The sequence below is a fragment of the Lathyrus oleraceus genome, chromosome 5 (genome assembly GCF_024323335.1).
Source record: "Lathyrus oleraceus cultivar Zhongwan6 chromosome 5, CAAS_Psat_ZW6_1.0, whole genome shotgun sequence".
NCBI classification, from domain to species: Eukaryota; Viridiplantae; Streptophyta; class Magnoliopsida; order Fabales; family Fabaceae; genus Lathyrus; species Lathyrus oleraceus.
Window position 1 is genome coordinate 305,104,357 of NC_066583.1, and position 22,787 is coordinate 305,127,143.

The 22,787-nt window shown below is 39.1% G+C and overlaps 1 protein-coding gene across 2 annotated transcripts; it reads left to right on the forward strand.

Moving 5' to 3' along the window:
* The first annotated feature begins 1,021 nt into the window (after positions 1-1,021).
* LOC127084160 (uncharacterized) lies at positions 1,022-6,027 on the forward strand. 2 transcript variants are annotated; one of them, XM_051024561.1, is made up of 7 exons: positions 1,022-1,188; positions 2,291-3,666; positions 3,896-3,951; positions 4,044-4,277; positions 4,405-4,696; positions 5,185-5,381; positions 5,542-6,027. In XM_051024561.1, exons 2-7 carry the CDS (start codon positions 2,341-2,343, stop codon positions 5,693-5,695), a joined length of 2,259 nt encoding a protein of 752 aa, XP_050880518.1. In that variant the 5' UTR covers positions 1,022-1,188; positions 2,291-2,340; the 3' UTR covers positions 5,696-6,027. The 2 variants fall into 2 exon arrangements, with proteins under 2 accessions (XP_050880518.1, XP_050880519.1); XM_051024562.1 differs by having other exon boundaries at positions 1,174-1,376.
* Positions 6,028-22,787: the final 16,760 nt, after the last annotated feature.

Sequence of the window (22,787 nt, forward strand, 5' to 3'; positions counted from 1 at the left end):
ATGCATCTCCGGTTGCTGAGAAACTAAAACATTGGAAAATTTCAGAGATGCATCTCCGAGATTTTCTACAACTCAACTGTTGCACCAATGGCGACAATGCAGACATAAAAACCAAAAAAATATTGTCATGATCATCATTTTCAGCCAACTATCATGTTTTATACTATGTCTAAACTATCAATCATTCATTTTCTATTCATTTTCTAACTTATACATCAATTTCTACTCATTTACAGAAAAACTCAAAAACTATTCAAAACATCAAAAAACTTACAATTTTTCACTTTGCTTTAGTGTTGAATGATGTTTTTGATGTTGATTGAAGTTAATTTGACATTGGTTGCTTGATTTTGGACTTGGTGATGAAAACATTGAGAGAGTTTGAAGAGGTTTTGAGAAACATGAGAAATGAGGAAGGAGAAGGGTTTTGACGCGATTTAAAGTCTAAATCGTTCTAGAGATGCATCTTCAACATTATTTCATAGATGAATCTCCAAAATATTTTAATGATAACTTAGGTTTGTGTGCGTCCGAAAATGCATCTTTGAAATCTGGGGGCATTTAAGTATTTTCGCGTGATATCTAAGAAACATATAGGATGCGTTAAGAAATCTCATTAAAACAATTGTGGGTTGAGACAAAGAGGCTTTGCCATTGACTAGACTAAAGACCCAAAATTATTTTAAAATTTGTTTAAAATATATTTATAAGAAAAATTAATTAATTAAATAGATTTATTAGTTAAAAAATATTAATAAAAAATATCCTAATTATTATTTAAATTAAAATTATTTTTTAATACTAAAATTAAATACTATAAAATAAAATATTTATTAAATATTTCAATTTTCAAATGTATATCACATGTATCATGTCGACTGTCAAATAGAAGGAGGTCATAAAAATTTCAACAAAAATAAATTTTAGGGATAAAAAAACAAATTTTTAAAATAAAAAGACTAAATTTTAAAAAACTTAAAAATAGAGGATTAAACATTTAAGCCTTTTGTTATAGATTAGTAATACATTTTGGCTACAGCCGCCCCAAAGCAAGCAAGGACTTCCCGCTTCTCTCTCCCTTTGTCTGACTGAATATTGTTGCCGTTTCTTCTTTCAACGTTTGGACTCTTCAAAGTCAACAATAATAACGCATTCACAATTCACTTCTTCTTCATTTCTCTTCTCATCGTAAGTTACTTCTCTCTTTTTTCTTAACGATTCATTCAATAATCAATACTATACCTGCTACCTATGCTTTCGTTTCGTTTTTCTATATAACCAACTATACTTTACAAAGAGATTAGGGAAGTTTTTTTTTCTTTTTCATTTCGATCTCCTTTCTCATTCATTCACACAGATTATAGATCGGGAACAAGGTAATTTCGATTCAGATTTTCAACTTGATTTTTATATATATGCATGTTGTTGTTGTGTATCCAGATTTGAAAATGTTTCTATTGAGCGTTTTCTGTTTTTGTATTATTCATTAATTTTAGACTATGATTTGGTAGTATTTGATTATTCTGTTACCAATTTTGTATTGGAATTTTGGGAACGATACATGGATCATGAATGTTATTTTATAAGTTTCTATCCTTATTGAGTTTGATAACTATGAACAAGTTTTAGGCTACAATCATATTTCACTATCTCGTTACATACTTGTTTGAATCAATGGAATGTGATGGAATGAAGTGGTATGTTTGGACTATATAAAATTGGATGGTGCGGAACAGAATGGAGTGGCATCTATTCCATTCCATTACTTTTTCATCATCCTTCCCCTGATTTGGACGAAATGAGAATTTTGTTCTGCTAACATATCCGAACAATGGAATGAGATCTCATCCCCGTTTCATTCCGCTATATTCCATTTTGCTATCCAAACATAACCTGAAGAATTAATATTATGAGGTGCCGAGGTAGAGAAGTATGATTAGATGTCTATTTTATTTCATGCCATGATAGAGAAATAATATGATTATTGGTTAGATTAGATTTCTCTGTAATTAGAAAAACTCATTTTTAATTACAGAGAAATAATATGATTATCTGCAGAGCGATAATTGATAAATATTTGAAACATGGAGAGAATCATATTTTACTAACTGTCAAATAGCGGTTATGGAGGCTTTTTATATCACTATAGTGTAGTGCTGTTTGAACAAACCGGTATTTGTGCAATCCACAATTAACAACACTGATTATTTAATGGAAATAAGGAAAGAAAAGTAGTTACAGATAAGGAGATTATGTTTACACTGACATTTTGTTGTCTAATTGCTTGCAGATCTTTTAGTTAGAGTGTGGTACAGCATATACCAGAGCTTGATTTTCACCATGGAAGATCAGCATTTGTTGGAGAAAAAGGAAGCTAGTTCCGAAGCGGTTGAGAAGCTGCAAGCAGATACTTCTGCCATTCAGATTGAAGATCCAGATAAAGAGGGAAAAGCTCAGAATACTGGTCATGATGGCTCTGAGTTAGATAATAAACTGGATGATGTATCGGATGCGATAAAGAATGTCAACGATGGAAAGTCTAAGGCTGATACTGATGAAAAGATAAATGATGAAGTCATTGGAGATTCTGGTTTGGCTCAGACAAAATCTGAAGTGGAAGTCAATAATGATGGGCAAGAATATTCGGGTGATGATAAGGTGGAGTCCAATAGAGATTCTGGGCCTAAAAGTGAAGAAACAAATCTAGATGATAATTCAGGACAGAATGACTTGGCTAAAGAAGAGGATGGCAATGGAGACATTGAATCCACACATATGAATCAGAAGGCAGATGAAATTCCAAGTGAGGACAACATTTTGGACCCTGTATTTGATGGAACTGAGGTTCCAGGGATGGAAGTCAACCGGAGCACATCTACTCGTAAGTTGGATGCAGATCAGGACAGTTCAGGTGTGGTTGAGAAGGCAGTAGCTCTTAAAAATTTTGTCAGGGAGAAAAGTGCCGTGGCTGTCTCCACTGTGCTGCGTCGCCTTTCTGGAAAAAGTGATGATGCTTCAGTGGGTAATTTTGATGATGAAAGCAAGGATGTTTCAGATATCTCAGAAGTAAACGAATCTAAATTTGTTTCTCAGAAGTCAGTGGAGAAATCTGCCTGGAATCCCTTAAATTATATCAAGAAGTCATCTGATGTTGATGTGGATTATACTGTACCACCAATAACCATGAAAGGAAGGATTATACTGTACACAAAACTGGGGTGCCAAGAATCTAAAATATTTAGGCTATTTTTACGTACAAAAAGGCTTAGGTTTGTGGAAATCAATATAGATGTATACCCTAGTAGAAAGATGGAGCTAGAGAAGATTTCAGGATCTACCTCAGTTCCTAAGGTGTTTTTCAATGAAATACTTATTGGAGGCTTGAGTGAGCTAAAAAATTTAGATGAATCTGGAAGGCTTGAGGAGAAGATTGACTTTCTTGTTACTGAAGCACCGTTATTTGAAACACCATCACCACCTTTTTCTGGAGAGGATGATAATTCCAGCAGTGGGGCAGTTGATGAATTGGCTCTTATTGTACGCAAAATGAAAGAATCTATTACTGTGAAGGACAGATTGTACAAAATGCGCAGGTTTACCAACTGTTTTCTGGGATCAGATGCTTTAGACTTCTTATCAGAAGATCAATATTTGGAAAGGCCAGAGGTAAGCTTGTCTCAAAGTCTAAACTTCGGGTATAATGTTCATAAAAACCCCATAAGTGAATCCTCATCATATCATATATTACCATGTTTTGCATAGAATCATGTCTTGCTATACTTCAATGACATTATCAAACAAATCATCCGCTATATATCCCATAGATTCATTCAATGCAATTTTTAGCTTCACATGGACATTGTTTTCGTTCTAATTATTGTTTGGTGTTATTTAGGCTGTTGAATTTGCTCGGAAGCTTGCCAGCAAACTCTTTTTTCGACATGTGCTTGAGTGGGTCCAAATACTCTGCTTGTTCTAGTTTGTTTTGTTGTTACAGAGCTAATAATCCTTCCTTATTTTTATTGATTTTTGTTTTGCTTTAGCGAGAATCTATTTGAAGATGGTAATCACGTGTATCGGTTTTTGGATGATGATCCAACTGTGGTGTCACAATGTCACAACATTTCTAGGGGCATTACTACCTTCAAACCGAAGCCTATAGCAGAAATTGCATCAAGGCTGAGAGTTCTGGCCTCTGCAATGTTTGAAGCCTATGCTTTTGAAGATGGGTGTCGTGTTGATTATACCAGTTTGCATGGAAGTGAGGAGTTCGCAAGGTGTCTGTATTGTTTTATTTCTTTTGCTTTGCTTTAGAAGTTTAGAACCTTGACATGCCTTGCAATCTTTGATAATTCATTCAGTATTTCAGAATTTCACATATTATTTCTACTCTTATCATTTTAGGTATCTGAGAATAGTAGAAGAGCTCCAAAGAGTGGAAATATTGGATTTATCTAGAGAAGAGAAGCTTGCTTTCTTTATAAATCTTTATAATATGATGGCCATCCATGCAATCTTAATATTGGGTCAACCAGATGGAGCACTTGAAAGAAGGAAAATATTTGGAGAGTTCAAATATGTTATAGGTGGCTCCACCTACTCACTTTCAGCTATTCAAAATGGCATATTGAGGGGAAACCAGCGGCCTCCATATAACCTTAAGAAGCCATTCGGTGCAAAAGACAAACGCTCAAAGGTAAGCCATGGCAGATATCGGTGGCGGTTTTTTCGCTCTCCGCCATTGTGCGCCATCCATATGGGTCACTGCAAGCAATTGCCATATCTTATTTTTCTGTTAATTTAGTTATTACTAATATTTTTAAACTAGTTATACAACTTAATTTAAGCAATTTCAAATTATGAAATAAAATCAACAGTCATAGTAGAAAATAACAATTAGTTTTTATTCCATTTTCTGTATACCAACTTTAAAAATATTTGTAAACAAAAACTAAAAAAATACTTTATTTTAATTTTGTTGAAGTTTTCTTGTAAAAAAAAAGCATTGAGCTTAGAAGTTTTATTGTGTTAATGAATCCCTTCACAAGTGCATCCCAGAAATTAATCTGCCAGCATTTCACAAAACTTCTGTTGTTTTACACACTCTTTTACCATGAAATTCCTTAGTATCCCATACTGCCGACTTTGATGCTCACGAGTCATGTTGATTTATTTGCTTGGCAGGTGGCACTCCCTTACCCTGAGCCTCTGATTCATTTTGCTTTGGTATGTGGCACCCGATCCGGACCTGCACTTCGGTGCTATTCTCCCGGAAAAATTGACGAAGAATTATTGGATGCAGCTCGCAACTTCTTGAGAAGTGTAGGTGTTCTAATTGATTTGACTGCAAAGACTGCATATGCTAGTAAGATCCTTAAATGGTAAGTCTATACTATATGTAAATCTTAATCATGTGTATTCGATTGCAATTATCAATGATTGTTAATCAGTGTTTGATAGGTTTATAATGAGTATTGCTTATAGCAGTGTTTATTTCTGTGATACTGAAAATGAAAATATTTATTCGTCGATCATTTTCAGGTATAGTATAGATTTTGGCAAGAGCGAGGTCGAGGTGATCAAGCATGTGTCAAACTATTTAGATCCAGCTGACTCAGAAGTATTATTGGACCTGCTTACCTCTTCTGAGTTGAAGGTGACATATCAGCCTTATGACTGGGGTTTGAACTGCTAGATAGTGCTATCAAAGTTCTGTAAATATGTCACTTTTAGATTGATTTTGATCTTCTATACACAAATGACCACAACGAAATCTATGTCGTGTGTTGGCTCTTCTGATCATTCTATGTCTCTACAGAAGGGTAGAGTGGTAGAACTAGGAAGAGATATAAGGCCTAAGAAAACATGTTTTCATTATTTCCTTTGTTATATCAACAGTCTTCATGCTGCATTTTTATACTTAATTGTTTGGTGCAACTTATGATGGTTCATCAACTTGTACTCTGCAATCTTGAACTTGTGATGCATCTGAATTGCTTATTTTTTACTTAATGTGTTTTTAGAACATATTCTTTGTACTCTGCTAGATTAAGACCTTTATCATTTCAACTAGCTGTTTTTTCTATATATTATTTGTTGCAAAAGCATCAATAATTTATTTACAAAGAATGTTCCTTAAAAATTATTTACTTAGCATGATGGGATATTTTTTTTTATCAATGATTCAACCCACCAAACAAAGAGATTAGAGAGTTAAAAAGATATTAAAGAGATTAATAGACTATACGATTAAAATAATTTGTTGAGATAATTTTATTTTAACTTCGTTTTCATAATTGATATCAATTTTTTTTTTGTGAATGATTGATATTAATTTTTTAATTAGTGTGAACATTTTTCATTTTTTTATCACATAATTTTTTACTATAAACATTATTCTAATAGCAACCTCATCTGATCCGAATCTAGTGTAAAAATTGATTTGAATCAATTGTTCTTTATAAAGGCGCATTTGGGCTCTGTTCAAATTGATTTAAATCATAATTTCTTCTTGATTCAAATCAAAGTTTCATAAGACCCATTTTCTATCATTAATTTAAATAGTTATTTATTTGATGAAAGTCTCCGGTAAGTAAAACATATGAGTGAAACCCCTAGAAAAAAAGATGTAATTTTGTCGTTCCTTGTTAGTTTGTCTATACTCATTACCATGAACCTATTGTGAATAGGAATTAGTTTATTTATAGATTAAAGGTTTGTTCCTAGAATAAGGGAAACAAATAAGTGTGAATAGGAATTAGTTTATTCATAGGGTTTGTTCCTAGAATAAGGGAAACAAATCAGAAATTGATTTGTTCTCATTAAATGTAATTAATTAGTGTAATTACTTGTATAACCCTGTAATCTCTATATATACCAGAAATAATAATGAGAGAGGTATCAAACCTATTTTTCTGACATGGTATCAGCCTCGCGATCAAAACTGTGATTTTCTGGTTCTGATCGAGTTTTGTTGTTCATCGTTTATTGGACTCTGATCGATCAACGTGGAATTTGTTTCGTGGAGATTTCATCGTGATTCTAGGGTTAGGGCTTCGGTTTGTTTTGCGATTCTTTTCCCAAATCGTGATTCTCGGTCGTGTTTGGTTTTTTTTTCGGTTGCAATTTTGATTTTTTTTGTTCTTGGATGTTCTTGGTTTGAGATTCTTGATCGTGATTATCTTTTGATTCTGCCGCTTCTTCAAAATCGCAGTTGCTTTGTTTGTGGATTGTAGATTGTTCGGTTCGTGGATTATCTTAGTTATTTTCTTGTTGCACTGTTTGTGGATTGTGGACACTATACTGTTCGTGGAGTATTTGGTTTATTTACTGTTGCTGGATTATTATTATAATCATAATAATTATTATAATAAGAATTATTATTATAATAATTTATTAATTAGTGAGGTTGAATCTTGTTGCATACTAACTTAGATGGCTTCCGAAAAAGAAAGAGATAATTTTTGTGTCCGTTTTACCGGCAAAAATTATTCGGCATGGGAATTTCAATTTAAGATGTATGTTAAAGGAAAGGGATTATGGAGTCACTTAGATGATGTTTCTAAGGCACCGACGGAGAAAACTGCTTTAGATGTGTGGGAAACTAAAGATGCTCAAATCATCACTTGGATTCTCAACAGTATTGATCCTCAGATGATCAATAATTTGCGCTCTTTTTCAACTGCTCAAGAAATGTGGAATTATTTGAAGCGCATTTATAACTAGGACAATTCGACAAAACGGTTTCAGTTAGAGCTAGACATAGTCAACTATAAACAAGGTGACTTGTCTATTCAAGAATACTATTCTAGTTTTCTAAATCTCTGGACAGAACACTCCGCTATTATACACGCTAAGGTTCCCAAGACCTCCCTCGCGGATGTTCAAGAAGTTTACAACACCAGTGGGCGAGATCAATTTCTCATGAAACTTCGTTCAGAATTTGAGGTTGTCAGAGGTGCTTTGCTAAATAGGAATCCTGTTCCTTCTTTGGATACTTGTGTTGGTGAACTTCTCAGGGAAGAACAACGTCTGATTACTCAAGGAGCTATGTCTCATGATGCTGTCAGTTCCGAACCCGTGGCAATTGCATATGCTGCTCAGAGCAGAGGAAAGGGTCGTGATATGCGACAAGTCCAATGTTTTTCTTGCAAACAATTTGGACATATTGCTCACAGCTGCAGTAAGAATTTTTCCAACTATTGCAAACAACAGGGTTATATCATCTCTGAATGTCCCACGCGTCCTCCCCGACCAGCACAACGTCCAGCCCAAGCATTCCATGCCACTACCAACTCTACAATTGGTCCTCTCAGTACTGGTGCATCTAATGGCGGTGTTATACAACCTGAAACGATTCAACAAATGGTACATTCTGCTCTTTCAGCCTTAGGAATTCAGGGTAAGTCTTCTAATGTTTCTCAACCGTGGTTTCTTGATTCTGGCGCATCCAATCATATGACGGGCTCCTCTGAATACTTGCACAGTTTACATTCTTATAATGGCAATCAACAAATTCAGATTGGTGATGGTAATAAACTCACTATCACTGATGTTGGTGACATAAACTCTAACTTTCGTGACGTGCTTGTATCACCCGGACTTGCTTCCAACTTATTGTAAGTTGGTCAATGGGTGGATAACAATTATAATGTTAATTTTTCTCGTGTTGGTTGTCTTGTGCAGGAGCAGGTGCCGGGGAAGGTGATCGCGAAGGGGCCTAAAGTGGGAAGATTGTTTCCGCTCCAGTTTAGCTCTAGTCATTTATCTTTTGCTAGTAATAGTGTTTTGAACTCTTATGAGGATTGACATAGAAAATTAGGCCATCCAAATTCTGTTGTTTTATCTCATTTATTTAAAACTGGTTTGTTGGGAAATAAACATGTTTGTACTGCTTCTATTTCATGTTTTGTTTGAAAATTGGCTAAAAGTAAAATACTTCCTTTTCCATCAGGTGCTCATCGTGCCTCCACTTGTTTTGAGATGATTCAAAGTGATGTGTGGGGAATGTCTCCTGCAGTATCTCATGCTCACTATAAATATTTTGTCACATTTATTGATGACTACAGTTGTTTTACTTGGATATATTTTCTTCGATCTAAGTCTGAAGTGTTTTCTATGTTTCAGAAGTTTTTGACATATGTTGAAACTCAATTTCAACCAAGTGTGAAAATTTTTCGATCTGACTCTGGAGGTGAGTATATGTCTCATGAGTTTCAGGAGTACCTTCAACAAAAAGGGGTCTTATCTTAACGATCTTGTCCGAATACCCCCCTGTCATACCCCAAAATTTGCCCGCTAATATTACAAGACATTTTTCAAGGCACTCCAACTTATTGACCTTAAAGGAGCAAAGACCCAGCTCACAGATGGCCCAATCCAGAAAATGGCCCAAACTGGCATGCTCGCTAGGCGAGCAACTCCTTCGCCTAGCGAAGCTTGCGAATACCAGAAAATTCTGGGCTTCATTCTGAGCCCATTAGGTCACAACAAACCATTATAAATACCAGCATTTCAGTCAGAAAGAGGGACAGAAGGGGACGAACGGGAACCCTAGCAATCAAACCTTGGAGGCTAACCGAGAGAATTCAGAGCAACCCTAAAGGAAACCCTGAAGGCAACTCATCTGCACAAAAGTTACCTCCGCCCAACTCAATCCGATACCAAAGGTGATCTGCCAATTCAACGTTGCAATTCAATTGCAAACAGGTTTACGCATCACTACTGTTTTATGCTTCCAATTTGTAATCTCAATACATAATGCATCATGATTGAATTCCTGGATATGTAATTAGAGTTTGCATGTGAGTTTAAATGTGCCTGAATATCCTGAATGTTTGACCATGTTATTTCTGTAATTGAATGCCATAGGGCGTGCAACATGTTGAGATCGTACTGTTCTGAAATTCAAAACCCGCAGCCGCTCGCTAGCACATCGCTAAGCGAGCATGTAGCGAGTATTCGCTAAGCCTTCGCTAGGCGAGGCAGAGGCGAACGTGACAGTCGCTAATATTTTGGCTGTTCTGTTCTATGCTTATCTGATCTATTCTGTTTTAATCATGCGTTATTTTGCCTGACATTCCTACTGTTGTGTTTCTTTTGCGGTGTAATCCTCGATTGCACCCCCATTTGGTATTCTGACCTGTTTGCTGAATATTGTAAGGACTCACATACTCCCGAAGAGGGTAGCTTGCTAGGTATCCCACTTTATTTGTGGGATACCCTTGTGGAGATTCATCCTATTTACTTAATTGATTTTAATGTGGAGATTCATCCTATTTACTTAATTGATTTTAATGTGGAGATTCATCCTAATTACTTAATTAATATGGACCTACTTACCTAATTGATTACAACTACCTAATCGATTGTAAAATATTGTCTTTGAATATGTGATCTTGGACCTCTCTTTGTTGCCTTACGATATTACGGTATTATGGTCATGTCCCGCGAATGTGGGGATACACCTAGCAAAGACCCTTCGGTTAAATCATCATGTCCCTATAAAATAAATCATAGTCCCTCGGATGTTGCCTGCGAATATATGATTTTGCCCCTCGATGACCCTTCGTTGTAGCCTACGGTTAAATGATGATCGTCCCTTCGAACGCTAAGGTATCCTTACAAATGTTGCCTTTAATGACCAATCGATGACCCTACGATGACCTTTTTTTTTACATCCAAAGGGATAAGACTACTTACTTCTCAATAGTAAGGACAGTTTTACCCTCATAAGGATAGGAAATGCCCATAAAGACCTTGGGTGGGTATAACTCTTAATTGCTGAATCACAACCTAAAATATTTTTCACACCCCACACCTTTCAAAACATCTTTTAGAAAATCACCACTTGGTATACATTCATACTAGAATCATTACCGAGTTATATTTTTCTAAACAACTTTCAAAACTAAACGAGATAACCACTTTGTATACATTCATACGAGAATCATTACAAAGTTAAATTCTCTTTTCAAAACATTTTCTAAACAATTCACAACCACTTTTTCCAGACAAACATAAGTGATCAAGCAATTAAGAGCCCATTGATAACCATGGATACAAAGGGTGCTAACACCTTCCCTTTGTATAATGTATCTCCCGAACCCAAAATCTAATTAAGGTCTTTCCTGTTCTTTTCCACCTTTCCTTATTGGATAAAAGAAAAGTCGGTGGCGACTCTTACTAACCGCGACATTTGCTTTCCAAAGCAAAAACACACCAAAGTCAGTTCACCGTATGACAAAACTGGCGACTCCACTGGGGAAACTTAAAAAGAGAGGTTACCTTAAAAACAAGATCACTTATTCAAATTGTCTGATTTATTTTTAAGGGATTGCTTGGGTATTTTATGCTTGAGTGAAAGATCCTACACCCGGATCTAGTGTACCTTAGGTAAGTAGCAACAGATCATCGCGACTATCCGGCGTATACTGGAATGGTCAAAATGATGGCTACGGTTAATGTGACACTTTGGATGTCCTGATGTTCCTCATGTTTACTTGAGGAAAAATTTGGCTTCCGCGTGGTGTCATCAAAGCATTAACCAGACCTTTAGAACCCTAATCGACTCATCCTAGCCATTAGAAAGTAGTGAGATAACTGGCTTCGGTTCTGACTGAGGTTGGTTGAGACTCGATACTACACTCTTTGAGATTGGACTTTAGGGAAGCTTCGGTCAACCACTTGGTGTTGCACTGAAGTGGACTTAAGGAAAGGTCAATGATTTGAGATCCTTCTAGAACCCGGTTACTATTCTAGGACAGGTTGAACCAACCAAACTTCAGTGGGGAGGGTACTTAAAACCTAGGAATGATTGTTGTGTGACTTGTTTGTGCTTGTTGTTTACATAACATCATAACATCATAACATCATGGCATTGTACTAACCATTTCAAGGACTTAGGGATTTAACTTTTCTCTGAAACAGGGTTATGGCTTCAAGAAAGACCATTCAGATCAATTTTGTAGCAATCTTTCCTCAACTAAAGGATTTAGTGTCAGAACTTCCTGATCAGACTCAGTTCATCAAGAAACATGGTCATCTCCTCAATTTGGTTACCACTGATTTCAAAGAAGATATGATGAGAGTCCTATTCCAGTTCTTCGATCCTAAACATCATTGCTTCACATTCCCAGATTATCAATTGGTACCCACATTAGAAGAATTCTCCAGGATGCTTGGGATACCTATCCTTGATCAAACACCTTTCAGTGGTTTAGAAAATATTCCAAAGTCTGAAGAAGTTGCCGCGGCTTTACACATGACAAAGTCCGATATTGAAACCAATTGGGTAACAAGAAGTGGAGTTAAGGGTTTACTTGCCAAGTTTCTGATAAATAAGGCCCGAGAATTCTTAAAGGTTATGAATGTCCATGCTTTCGAAGACGTTCTAGCATTACTAATCTATGGTTTGGTGTTATTTCCTAATCCAGACCAATTCGTAGATATGAATGCTATTAAGATATTTCTCACTCATAACCTTGTGCTTACCTTGCTTGGAGACATTTTGCATTCCCTTCACACTCGTACTATGAAAAGGCAAGGGACTCTCATGTGCTGCATACCTTTATTGTCTAGGTGGTTTATTTCACACCTTCCTCAATCAGTCTTGAAGAATGAGCAAAATCTGAAATGGTCTCAAAGGATAATGTCGCTCTCCCATTCAGACATCCGTTGGTGTCCTCATCTCAAAGAAAATGTTATCATCATTGACCGCTGTGGAGAATTCTCTAACGTACCACTCCTGGGGATAAGAGGAGGTATTACTTATAACCCAGCTTTAGCCCTACGCCAGTTTGGTTATGCTCGAAGAGACGGTCCACATGAAGTAATTATTCAAGGCACGGTGTTTGACTATGACAACGATTCCCAAGGTCTCCGTCAAAGATTTGTACGAGCTTGGGGCATGGTGAAAAGAAGTACTTTAGGACCGAAAAACTCTATTCCTATGGAACCTTATCTCAGATGGGTACGCGCAAGAGCTCGTGAACTTGGCATGCCATATCTTGCAGTCGGACCGCTGATTGTTGAACCAGAAGCTGAAGGAGGTACTTCTCAGATCATTCCTTATCCAGATATGCCTACCGATGTTGAAGAGTTGAAGAGATCCTGGATCCAGTTGAGGGAGGAAAGAGATACTTTTGAAGCTCAGTTCTGTGCTGAAAGGAAGAAAGTGTTAGAACTCACCAGCCAGCTTAATGAGGAACGAAGACTCAATACATATCTTCGTCCGAAAAGAAGCCGTCCCTGGGAGACTTGAGCTTTTGTTGTATTTTATTATTTATTGTAATGAACATTGATTAAAAATTATTAATAAAAGTTTCCCTCTTTTTGGTGGTTTACGCAAAGTTAAATTCCAGGAGTCCTTGAAAACATTTCATACATTGCATAGCATAACATAACATTGCATAACAGGTATCCTAAAAGATCAATATTCTCACGGTCTTCCTTCTAAACAGAAAAATGGCTCTCGAACAAACTGTCAAAGATCTCCAGGCTCAGAATGCTCAATTCCAGGAGATGATGCTGAGCTTATCCAAGGGGCAGGAGGAACTGAAGGCTCTCTTGCTCGAGAAGAAGAAAGACCCGAAACCTATGAGTTACATTAACCCGGGAAGAAGGCGTAAAGGACAGGTTGCGGGAGTCAAGATTAGACTTCCGAAGGATCAAGAAGAGGAGACAGAAAATGATTCGGAAGATGAGAATGTTGATCCTCTCAACCAGGAGGACGACGAGGAAGATTATGAAGATGAACAGTACTCTCCAAAAGAGGATAAGTATAAGTTGTTGGAAGAACGCATGCTAGCTATGGAGGGTCAGAAGGCGCCCGGTCTGGATTTCGAAAGCTTGGGACTGGTCTCTGATATAGTCATTCCTCGCAAATTCAAGACCCCCACTTTCACTAAGTACGATGGTGCGTCTTGTCCTCAGATGCATCTGAGAGCTTATGTGAGAAAGATTCAGCCGTATACCACTGATAGGAAGCTATGGATCCATTTCTTCCAGGAGAGTCTATCTGGCACATAGTTGGAATGGTATTATCAGCTCGAAAGCTCTAACATCCGCACCTGGACTGATTTAGCGACAGCTTTCTACAAACACTACCAGTATAATTCTGAATTGGCGCCTACTCGGCTACAGTTGCAGAATATGACTATGGGATCTAAAGAAAGCTTCAAAGAGTATGCTCAAAAATGGAGAGATTTGGCTGGCAGAGTCAAACCCCCTATGACTGATCGAGAATTAGTGGACATGTTCATGGGTACACTGACTGGTCCATTCTACAGCCATCTACTGGGAAGTTCTTCATCGGGTTTCACTGAACTTATATTGACAGGTGAACGTGTTGAAAGCGGCATTCGAAGTGGAAAGATACAGGCGACTACCTCTGCAAGCACCAAAAGGTCCTACCAGGGGAGGAACGAATCGAATGCTGTGTACGGTCAAAGGGGTCGTAACAAGAAAAATCGTGACCATACCATTGGAGCAGTTACGATTGCAGCACCGCCATCTCAAAACTTCCAGCACAGACAAGACAGGCCAAGAAGGCAGTTTACCAAGATCAATATGACTTTAGCACAGGCATTGCAGGGTATGCTAAAATCAAATTTGATTACCCTCAGAGATCCTCCTACGAATCCCAACACTACTTCTTCTCGTTATAATCCCAATGCCAGGTGTGCATATCACTCTGATAGCCCCGGGCATGATACAAACGATTGTTGGTCGTTGAAGAATAAGATTCAGGATATGATCGACGCTGGTGAAATTGAATTTGATCCTCCAGGGACTCCTAATGTCATCACTGCACCTATGCCTAACCATGACAAGACTGTTAATGCTGTGGATGACAATTCTCACATTTCTAACGTAGCTGATTTAACATCTCCTCTCCTGATCATCAAGAAGAATTTATTGCAAGCTGGTTTATTTCCAGGTTGTGCTGAAAGTTGCGGTCTTTGTGTACTTCGACCCGATGATTGCCCGAAGTTGAGAGATGGTATTCAACGGCTGATGGACGATCGTACAATTCTCTTCGAAAAGATTCCTAAGGTGGAAAACCCTGTGGAAGAAATATTTGTGATTGTCAGGTCCCAAGGTCCAGTGAAGATTACCGCTACTAGAGTACCTGTGAAGATTACTCCTGAGCCCAAGGTAGCTCCTCTAATCATTACTGCACCTGGCCCAGTACCGTATTCCTCAAGCAAAGCCATTCCGTGGAATTATGGAGGTGATGTTTACGTCCATGGCGTAAAGCAAGTTGGTAATGCTGCTAATCCTAATGACATTGTTGGGACTAGTAAAGTTACTCGAAGTGGAAGGATCTTCTCTCCAGAAATCTCACCTCCCGCCCCTGAAACTCGAGGAAAAGAACCAGTCAACCCTTCTCAGTCAGAGACACCCGTCGAAGTTACTACTGAAGATGTTGCCAAACAAGAAATGGAAGAAATGCTGAAAATCATCCGCAAGAGTGATTTTGATGTGGTAGAACAGCTGGGGCATACTCCGTCTAAGATCTCGATGTTATCCTTGTTATTATCTTCTGAATCTCATGCCAATGCATTGATAAAATTCCTGAAGACTGCTCATGTACCTCAGGAGACATCCGTCGATCAGTTCGAAAACTATGTTGCTAATCTGACTGTTGACAATGGCCTAGGCTTTTCCGATGCTGATCTGACACCAGCAGGAAAGAATCATAACAAAGCTCTGCACATCTCCATTGAGTGTAAGTGGATCACCTTGGCTCATGTGTTGATCGATAATGGCTCTTCTTTGAATGTGCTACCGAAAGCCGTACTCGATAAGCTTGACTGTAAGAGCATCGAATTGAAACCTAGTGATATTGTGGTGCGTGCGTACGACGGTGCAAAAAGTGTTGTCCAGGGTGAAGTGGTGCTCCTTATCAAGATAGGACCTCAAGTCTTCAACACTACCTTTCACGTGATGAACATCCGTCCTGCCTATTCATGCTTGCTGGGACGCCCTTGGATTCATGGGGCAAGTGCCGTAGCTTCATCTCTCCATCAAAAGCTGAAGTATCCAATAGAGGGTAAGATTGTCACTGTGTGTGGAGAAGAAGAATATATTGTCAGTAGTGTGCAGGCCTTCAGATACGTCGAGATGGATGGTGAATTCTTTGAGACTCCTTCTCAGTCATTTGAAGTAGTTCCTCCGACCAATCCTGTCCTTAAGCCAACTCCCCTTGTGCCCAAGGTTATTCGTGCTCCTCCTGCCATGATTTCTCTGAAAGATGCTTAATCCGTGGTTGAAAACGGTGGTCGTACTGGTTGGGGTCAACTGATCAACGTACCATACAAGTCTGACAAGTCTGGTCTGGGATTTAACTCTGAAAGGGTGGTCAAAGATCAAATTAATGCTGTAGTAGATGCTGATAGCGATTGCGACCTGGATAGCTAGATTTTCCCAACAATTGGTGACGGACTCAATAATTGGAAGGCTGAAGACACTATCCCGATTTCCTTTAGTCAGGAGTAATTGTTATTGTCTATTTTAGTATTGCAAATTTTTTAGTTTTTACAATTAAACTTCTTAAAGCATTGTGTCTATGCCCGGGGCACAATAGCTAATTTGTTAAGGGTTTTGTCATTTTCATAAGCATATTCACATTCAATAAATCAATGGACTTTTTGCATTCAAATATTGCGCTCTTTATCTTTCCTGTCATCTTCCAAAAAAAAAAGCTATGTTTTCTTACACACACTCACGTAACGAATTGCAGATCCATACCCACTCTGGATCCTGTTGATAATAGTTCTACTACTGTTCATTATGACTTTGAAAATCCGATCTACCAAGCCGAGGATGGAAGTGAGGAAGATTGTGAAGCACCTGGAGAACTTGCCAGACTGTTACTGCAAGAAGAAAGGACTATACAGCCGCATGAAGAGTCAATCGAAATTGTAAACCTGGGTACTGAAGTAGACAAGAAAGAAGTCAAAATAGGAGCAGGCTTGGGAGACAGTGTCAAGGAAAGATTGACTCAGATGTTACATGACTATATGGAGATTTTTGCTTGGTCTTATGAAGACATGCCAGGACTGGATACTGATATAGTAGTGCATCGTTTGCCAATGAAGGAAGATTGTCATCCTGTTAAGCAAAAGGTTCGTCGCATGCGTCCTGAGATGTCCGAGAAAATCAAAGCCGAAGTTATGAAACAGTTCAATGCCGGTTTTCTAGCTGTTACTTCTTACCCCCAATGGGTTGCTAATGTGGTACCAGTGCCGAAGAAGGACGGTAAGGTGCGAATGTGCGTAGATTACAGAGATTTGAATAAAGCGAGTCCCAAAGATGACTTTCCACTTCCGCACATTGATGTTCTGGTAGATAACACCGCTCAACACAAGGTATTCTCCTTCATGGATGGATTCTCAGGTTATAACCAGATTAAGATGGCGCCTGAGGACATGGAGAAAACCACGTTTGTGACACAATTGGGCACTTTCTGCTATAAAGTAATGCCATTCGGTTTAAAGAACGCAGGGGCAACATACCAGCGTGCTATGGTGGTTTTGTTCCATGACATGATCCATCATGAAATAGAAGTATATGTGGATGACATGATAGCCAGATCTCATACCGAAGAAGAACATCTCGATCATTTATACAAACTGTTTGAGAGGTTGAAGAAATACAAGCTGAGATTGAACCCGAACAAATGCACCTTTGGAGTAAGATCCGGTAAACTCTTGGGATTTATTGTCAGTGGTAAAGGAATTGAGGTTGACCCGGCTAAGGTGAGAGCTATTCAAGAAATGCCAGTTCCCCGTACAGATAAGGAAGTCAGAGGTTTCTTGGGACGTTTGAATTACATCGCCCGGTTTATCTCCCATTTAACTGCTACCTGCAAACCCATCTTCAAACTACTGAGGAAGAATCAAGAGATGATATGGAATGACGAATGTCAAGAAGCTTTTGACAAAATCAAGAAGTATCTCCAGGAACCTCCGATCCTGATACCACCAGTTGAAGGAAGACCTCTAATCATGTATTTGACCGTGTTAGAAAATTCAATGGGGTGCGTGTTGGGGCAACATGACAAGTCTGGTCGAAAAGAGCATGCCATATATTACCTTAGCAAAAAGTTTACCGACTGTGAAACAAGATACTCACTGCTCGAGAGAACTTGTTGTGCTTTGGCCTGGGCTGCTCGCCGACTAAGACAGTATATGTTGAATCATACCACTTTGTTGATTTCTAAGATGGATCCCATCAAATACATATTCGAGAAACCTGCCCTCTCCGGAAGAATAGCGAGATGGCAGATGATTTTAACAGAGTATGATATCCAGTATACTACCCAGAAAGCAATCAAAGGAAGCGTGTTGGCCGATCATTTGGCTCATCAAGCAGTGGATGATTACCAATCTATGAATTTTGAGTTCCCAGATGAGGATGTCATGCTTGTTACTGATTATGAAGAACCTGGACCGGATGAAGGACCCGAACTGGGATCCCGATGGACTATGGTTTTTGATGGGTCTTCTATGCATTGGGTAATGGTGTTGGTGTCGTAATCATTTCCCCCAAGGGTGGTCATACGCCTTTCACTGCTAGACTATGTTTCGATTGTACCAATAATATGGCTGAGTATGAAGCATGTATTTTGGGACTCAGAGCTGCTATAGACCTGAGAATCAAGTTTTTGAGTGTGTACGGAGACTCAGCTTTGGTAATCAGTCAGATCAAAGGAGCATGGGACACTAAACATCCGAATCTCATCCCTTATCGAGAGCGGGTGTTGACATTAATCCCATACTTTGAAGAGATTACATTCGAACATATTCCACGAGAGGAGAATCAGTTGGCAGACGCCTTGGCCACCATGTCATCTATGTTCAGAGTCAGATGGGACAATGAAGCTCCCAGGATCACCATTGAACGACTAGATGAACCAGCATATTGTTATGAACTTAACGCTGCTGAAGTAGAAGAGAAACCTTGGTTCCACGAAGTAAAAAGATATTTAGAAGCTCAGGAATACCCTGAAGGGGCATCCATCAATGACAGAAAATTCCTGAGGAAGTTCTCCGCTAAATTCTTTTTGAGTAATGGAATATTATACAAACGTAATCATGATTCGACTTTGCTTCGTTGTGTGGATAAAAAGGAAGCAGAAAAGATTATGGAAGACATGCACGACAGTATTTTTGGGACTCACTCTAGTGGACATACAATGGCCAAGAAGATTCTGAGATCAGGGTATTATTGGTCTACCATGGAAGCCGATTGCCACCATCACTCCAGAACTTGTCACAAGTGCCAGATCTATGCGGACAAAGTACATGTGCCTCCTGCTCCATTAAACGTGCTGACAGCCCCTTGGCCTTTTGCAATGTGGGGCATTGATATGATTGGAGAGATTAAACCTACTGCTTCCAACGGACATCGTTTCATCCTCGTGGCTATTGATTACTTTACAAAAAAAAGTGGGTAGAGGCAGCCTCATTTGCTTCTGTCACCAAGAATGTGGTGGCACGGTTCATCAAGAATAGTCTTATTTGTCGATATGGCATCCCTGAAAGAGTTATCACTGACAATGGCACCAATTTGAACAACAAAATGATTACTGAACTCTGCACGCAGTTCAAGATAAAACACCATAACTCTTCTCCGTACCGGCTAAAGATGAACGGCACCGTGGAGGCTGCTAATAAGAATATCAAGAAGATCATACAAAAGATGACAGTAACGTACAAAGACTGGCATGAGATGTTACCGCTTGCTCTGCATGGTTATCGCACTTCAGTGCGCACTTCAACAGGGGCAACTCCTTTCTCTTTAGTCTACGGAATGGAAGCCGTCTTACCGGTGGAAGTTCAGATTCCCTCTCTAAGAATCATGAAAGAGGCAGGTTTAGACGAGGATGAATGGATTCAGACTCGACTCGACCAGATAAATTTGATTGATGAGAAGAGGTTGGCAGCTGTTTGTCATGGTCAGATGTACCAGAAACGGATGATCAAAGCTTTCAATAAGAAGGTTAAGCCAAAGGTATATCAGGCTGGTGACTTGGTAATAAAGCGTATCATTCTACCACAAAGTGACCCCAGGGGCAAATGGACTCCCACATACGAAGGGCCATTTGTAGTTAAGAAGGTATTCTCTGGTGGAGCCATGATACTTGCTACGATGGATGGCGAAGACTTCCCACATCCCGTGAACGCAGACATAGTCAAAAAATACTACGCATAAAAGAGACCCGCTAGGTCGACGTACCTAGGCAAAAGTAAGGGCATCCCGGCGAACTAAAAGGGTTCGGGCAAAAATTAGGGATAAACATGTAGAAATGTACACCCGGCAAGTCGAAAACCTGAAAAGGCGGCTTGGACAAAAAAGGGTATCCTGGTGGACTGAAAACCTGAAAAGACGGTCCAGGCAAAAATTAGGGATTAAGGCGTACGACTATGTCCCGTTCTCAGACAACTTCATCCAAGTTCAAGGAACTGAACAAGCCAATCACTTCTATCCGACATCAGGAGATGAGATGCTTGAAGACATAATGACAGTAGAAGAATTAAAATCGATAGGACTTTTCCTTCATAGCTTTTTCTTTATGTCCTCGACAATTTCCTCTTACTAGGATTTCTGTCTCTTTGTACACAAATTGCCTGTTTATAGGCCCTCTTTCAAACTCAATACAATTTTATTTCCGAAAGATGCTTTTGTTTTACTTTTTCTGTTTTGTTTGCGTAAACGTCCATTGATTCAATTTGAATTAATATATGCATTTGAATATGATCGATGTTTACCAAAAATGCATGCATAAAATAGAAATAGCGATTACTACCAGACTTCAGGATCGAGGAGAAGGTCTAACCATGCTTTCCAATGAATCCGTTGCTAATTCTATTCCCCAGCAAAAAACAGTCATTCCCCAGAAGAAATGGGCATCACCAGACAGACTGGTCATCTCTTCTATCCCCAGCCAGGCTCTGTTGAGTGTTTCCACCATCAGACAGAAATCAAGTATCCCCAGCTAAGAAAGGGTCATCAATACAAGTATCTCCAACCCGAAGATGGGGATTTATTTTCCCTAGGGAGTCGCCAGAAAAAACTTTTCAGATGCATAATTCATTCATTACATCATTTCACAGCATACGCATGCATACATTGTTCGCATTCATCTCATGCATCATGACATAGCATGAAGCTAACTTTATTTTTCAGGTTAATCATCCTCCTGATACAGTCAAAACAAAGGTCCATTCAGACGGACATCTTTATCAATTACATTCAAGATTCAACTACATCTCTCAGATACAATCCACTCTGGCAAGCACTCTAACATCCGCCCAATGGTGGCATCTTTAAACCCACCCCAGATATTCATTGCAAATACAACATATACAAATACTATCAGATATAGCCTAGCGTACGGTTCATTCTGATTCAGCTCAACATATGACTCCTTCAACTCAGATACGATCTAACGTACGATCCATTCTGACCTTCAACTACTCCAATACGGTCTAATGTACGACCCAGTTGGACCCTCAAATCCTCAGATGCTGCCCAGCGTACGGCACATTCCAGGGTGTAGTCTAGCGTACGACTACTTTCTTCTTCAGATACAGCCTAACGTACGACTCATTCTGCAACTCCAATACGGTCTAACGTACGACCCATTTGGATATTCAACTCAGATACGATCTAGCGTACGATCCATTCTGATTCTACCTTCGTTAGATACAGCCTAACGTACGGCTCATTCCGCGACTTAGATACGATCTAGCGTACGATCCATTCTGATCTTTCCTCCCCGGCGAAGTCATCCGCCTAATGAACAACTCACTTTGCTATTCAGATGCGGTCTAGCGTATGATCCATTCTGATCCCTTATCCCCAGCAGCGTATAACACACTCTGACTCCCCAGCGAAGTCGACAGCATAATGGAGGACTCACTATACGGTCTAGCGTATGACCCGGTATGACACCCATGTCTTCAGATATCGTCTAATGTACGACGCACTCTGAAGCTCTCATCGTCAAACTTCCTGGATGGCATCTTTAAGCCCACCTCCATCAAGACCAACTTTCGATTAACAAGTGCAAATTTTTGGGGCATTCTAGGTGTTCAATAATCTTCCACCTCCAGACCACGAATGGCATACATACCATTCTAACTCTCTCGGTTCAAGAATATTGAACAGGGGCAGCTGTCATACCCCAAAATTTGCCCGCTAATATTACAAGACATTTTTCAAGGCACTCCAACTTATTGACCTTAAAGGAGCAAAGACCCAACTCACAGATGGCCCAATCCAGAAAATGGCCCAAACTGGCATGCTCGCTAGGCGAGCAACTCCTTCGCCTAGCGAACCTTTCGCTACAATACTCGCCTAGCGAAGCTTGCGAATACCAGAAAATTCTTGGCTTCATTCTGAGCCCATTAGGTCACAACAAACCATTATAAATACCAGCATTTCAGTCAGAAAGAGGGACAGAAGGGGACGAACGGGAACCCTAGCAATCAAACCTTGGAGGCTAACCGAGAGAATTCAGAGCAACCCTAAAGGAAACCCTGAAGGCAACTCATCTGCACAAAAGTTACCTCCGCCCAACTCAATCCGATACCAAAGGTGATCTGCCAATTCAACGTTGCAATTCAATTGCAAACAGGTTTGCGCATCACTACTGTTTTATGCTTCCAATTTGTAATCTCAATACATAATGCATCATGATTGAATTCCTGGATATGTAATTAGAGTTTGCATGTGAGTTTAAATGTGCCTGAATATCCTGAATGTTTGACCATGTT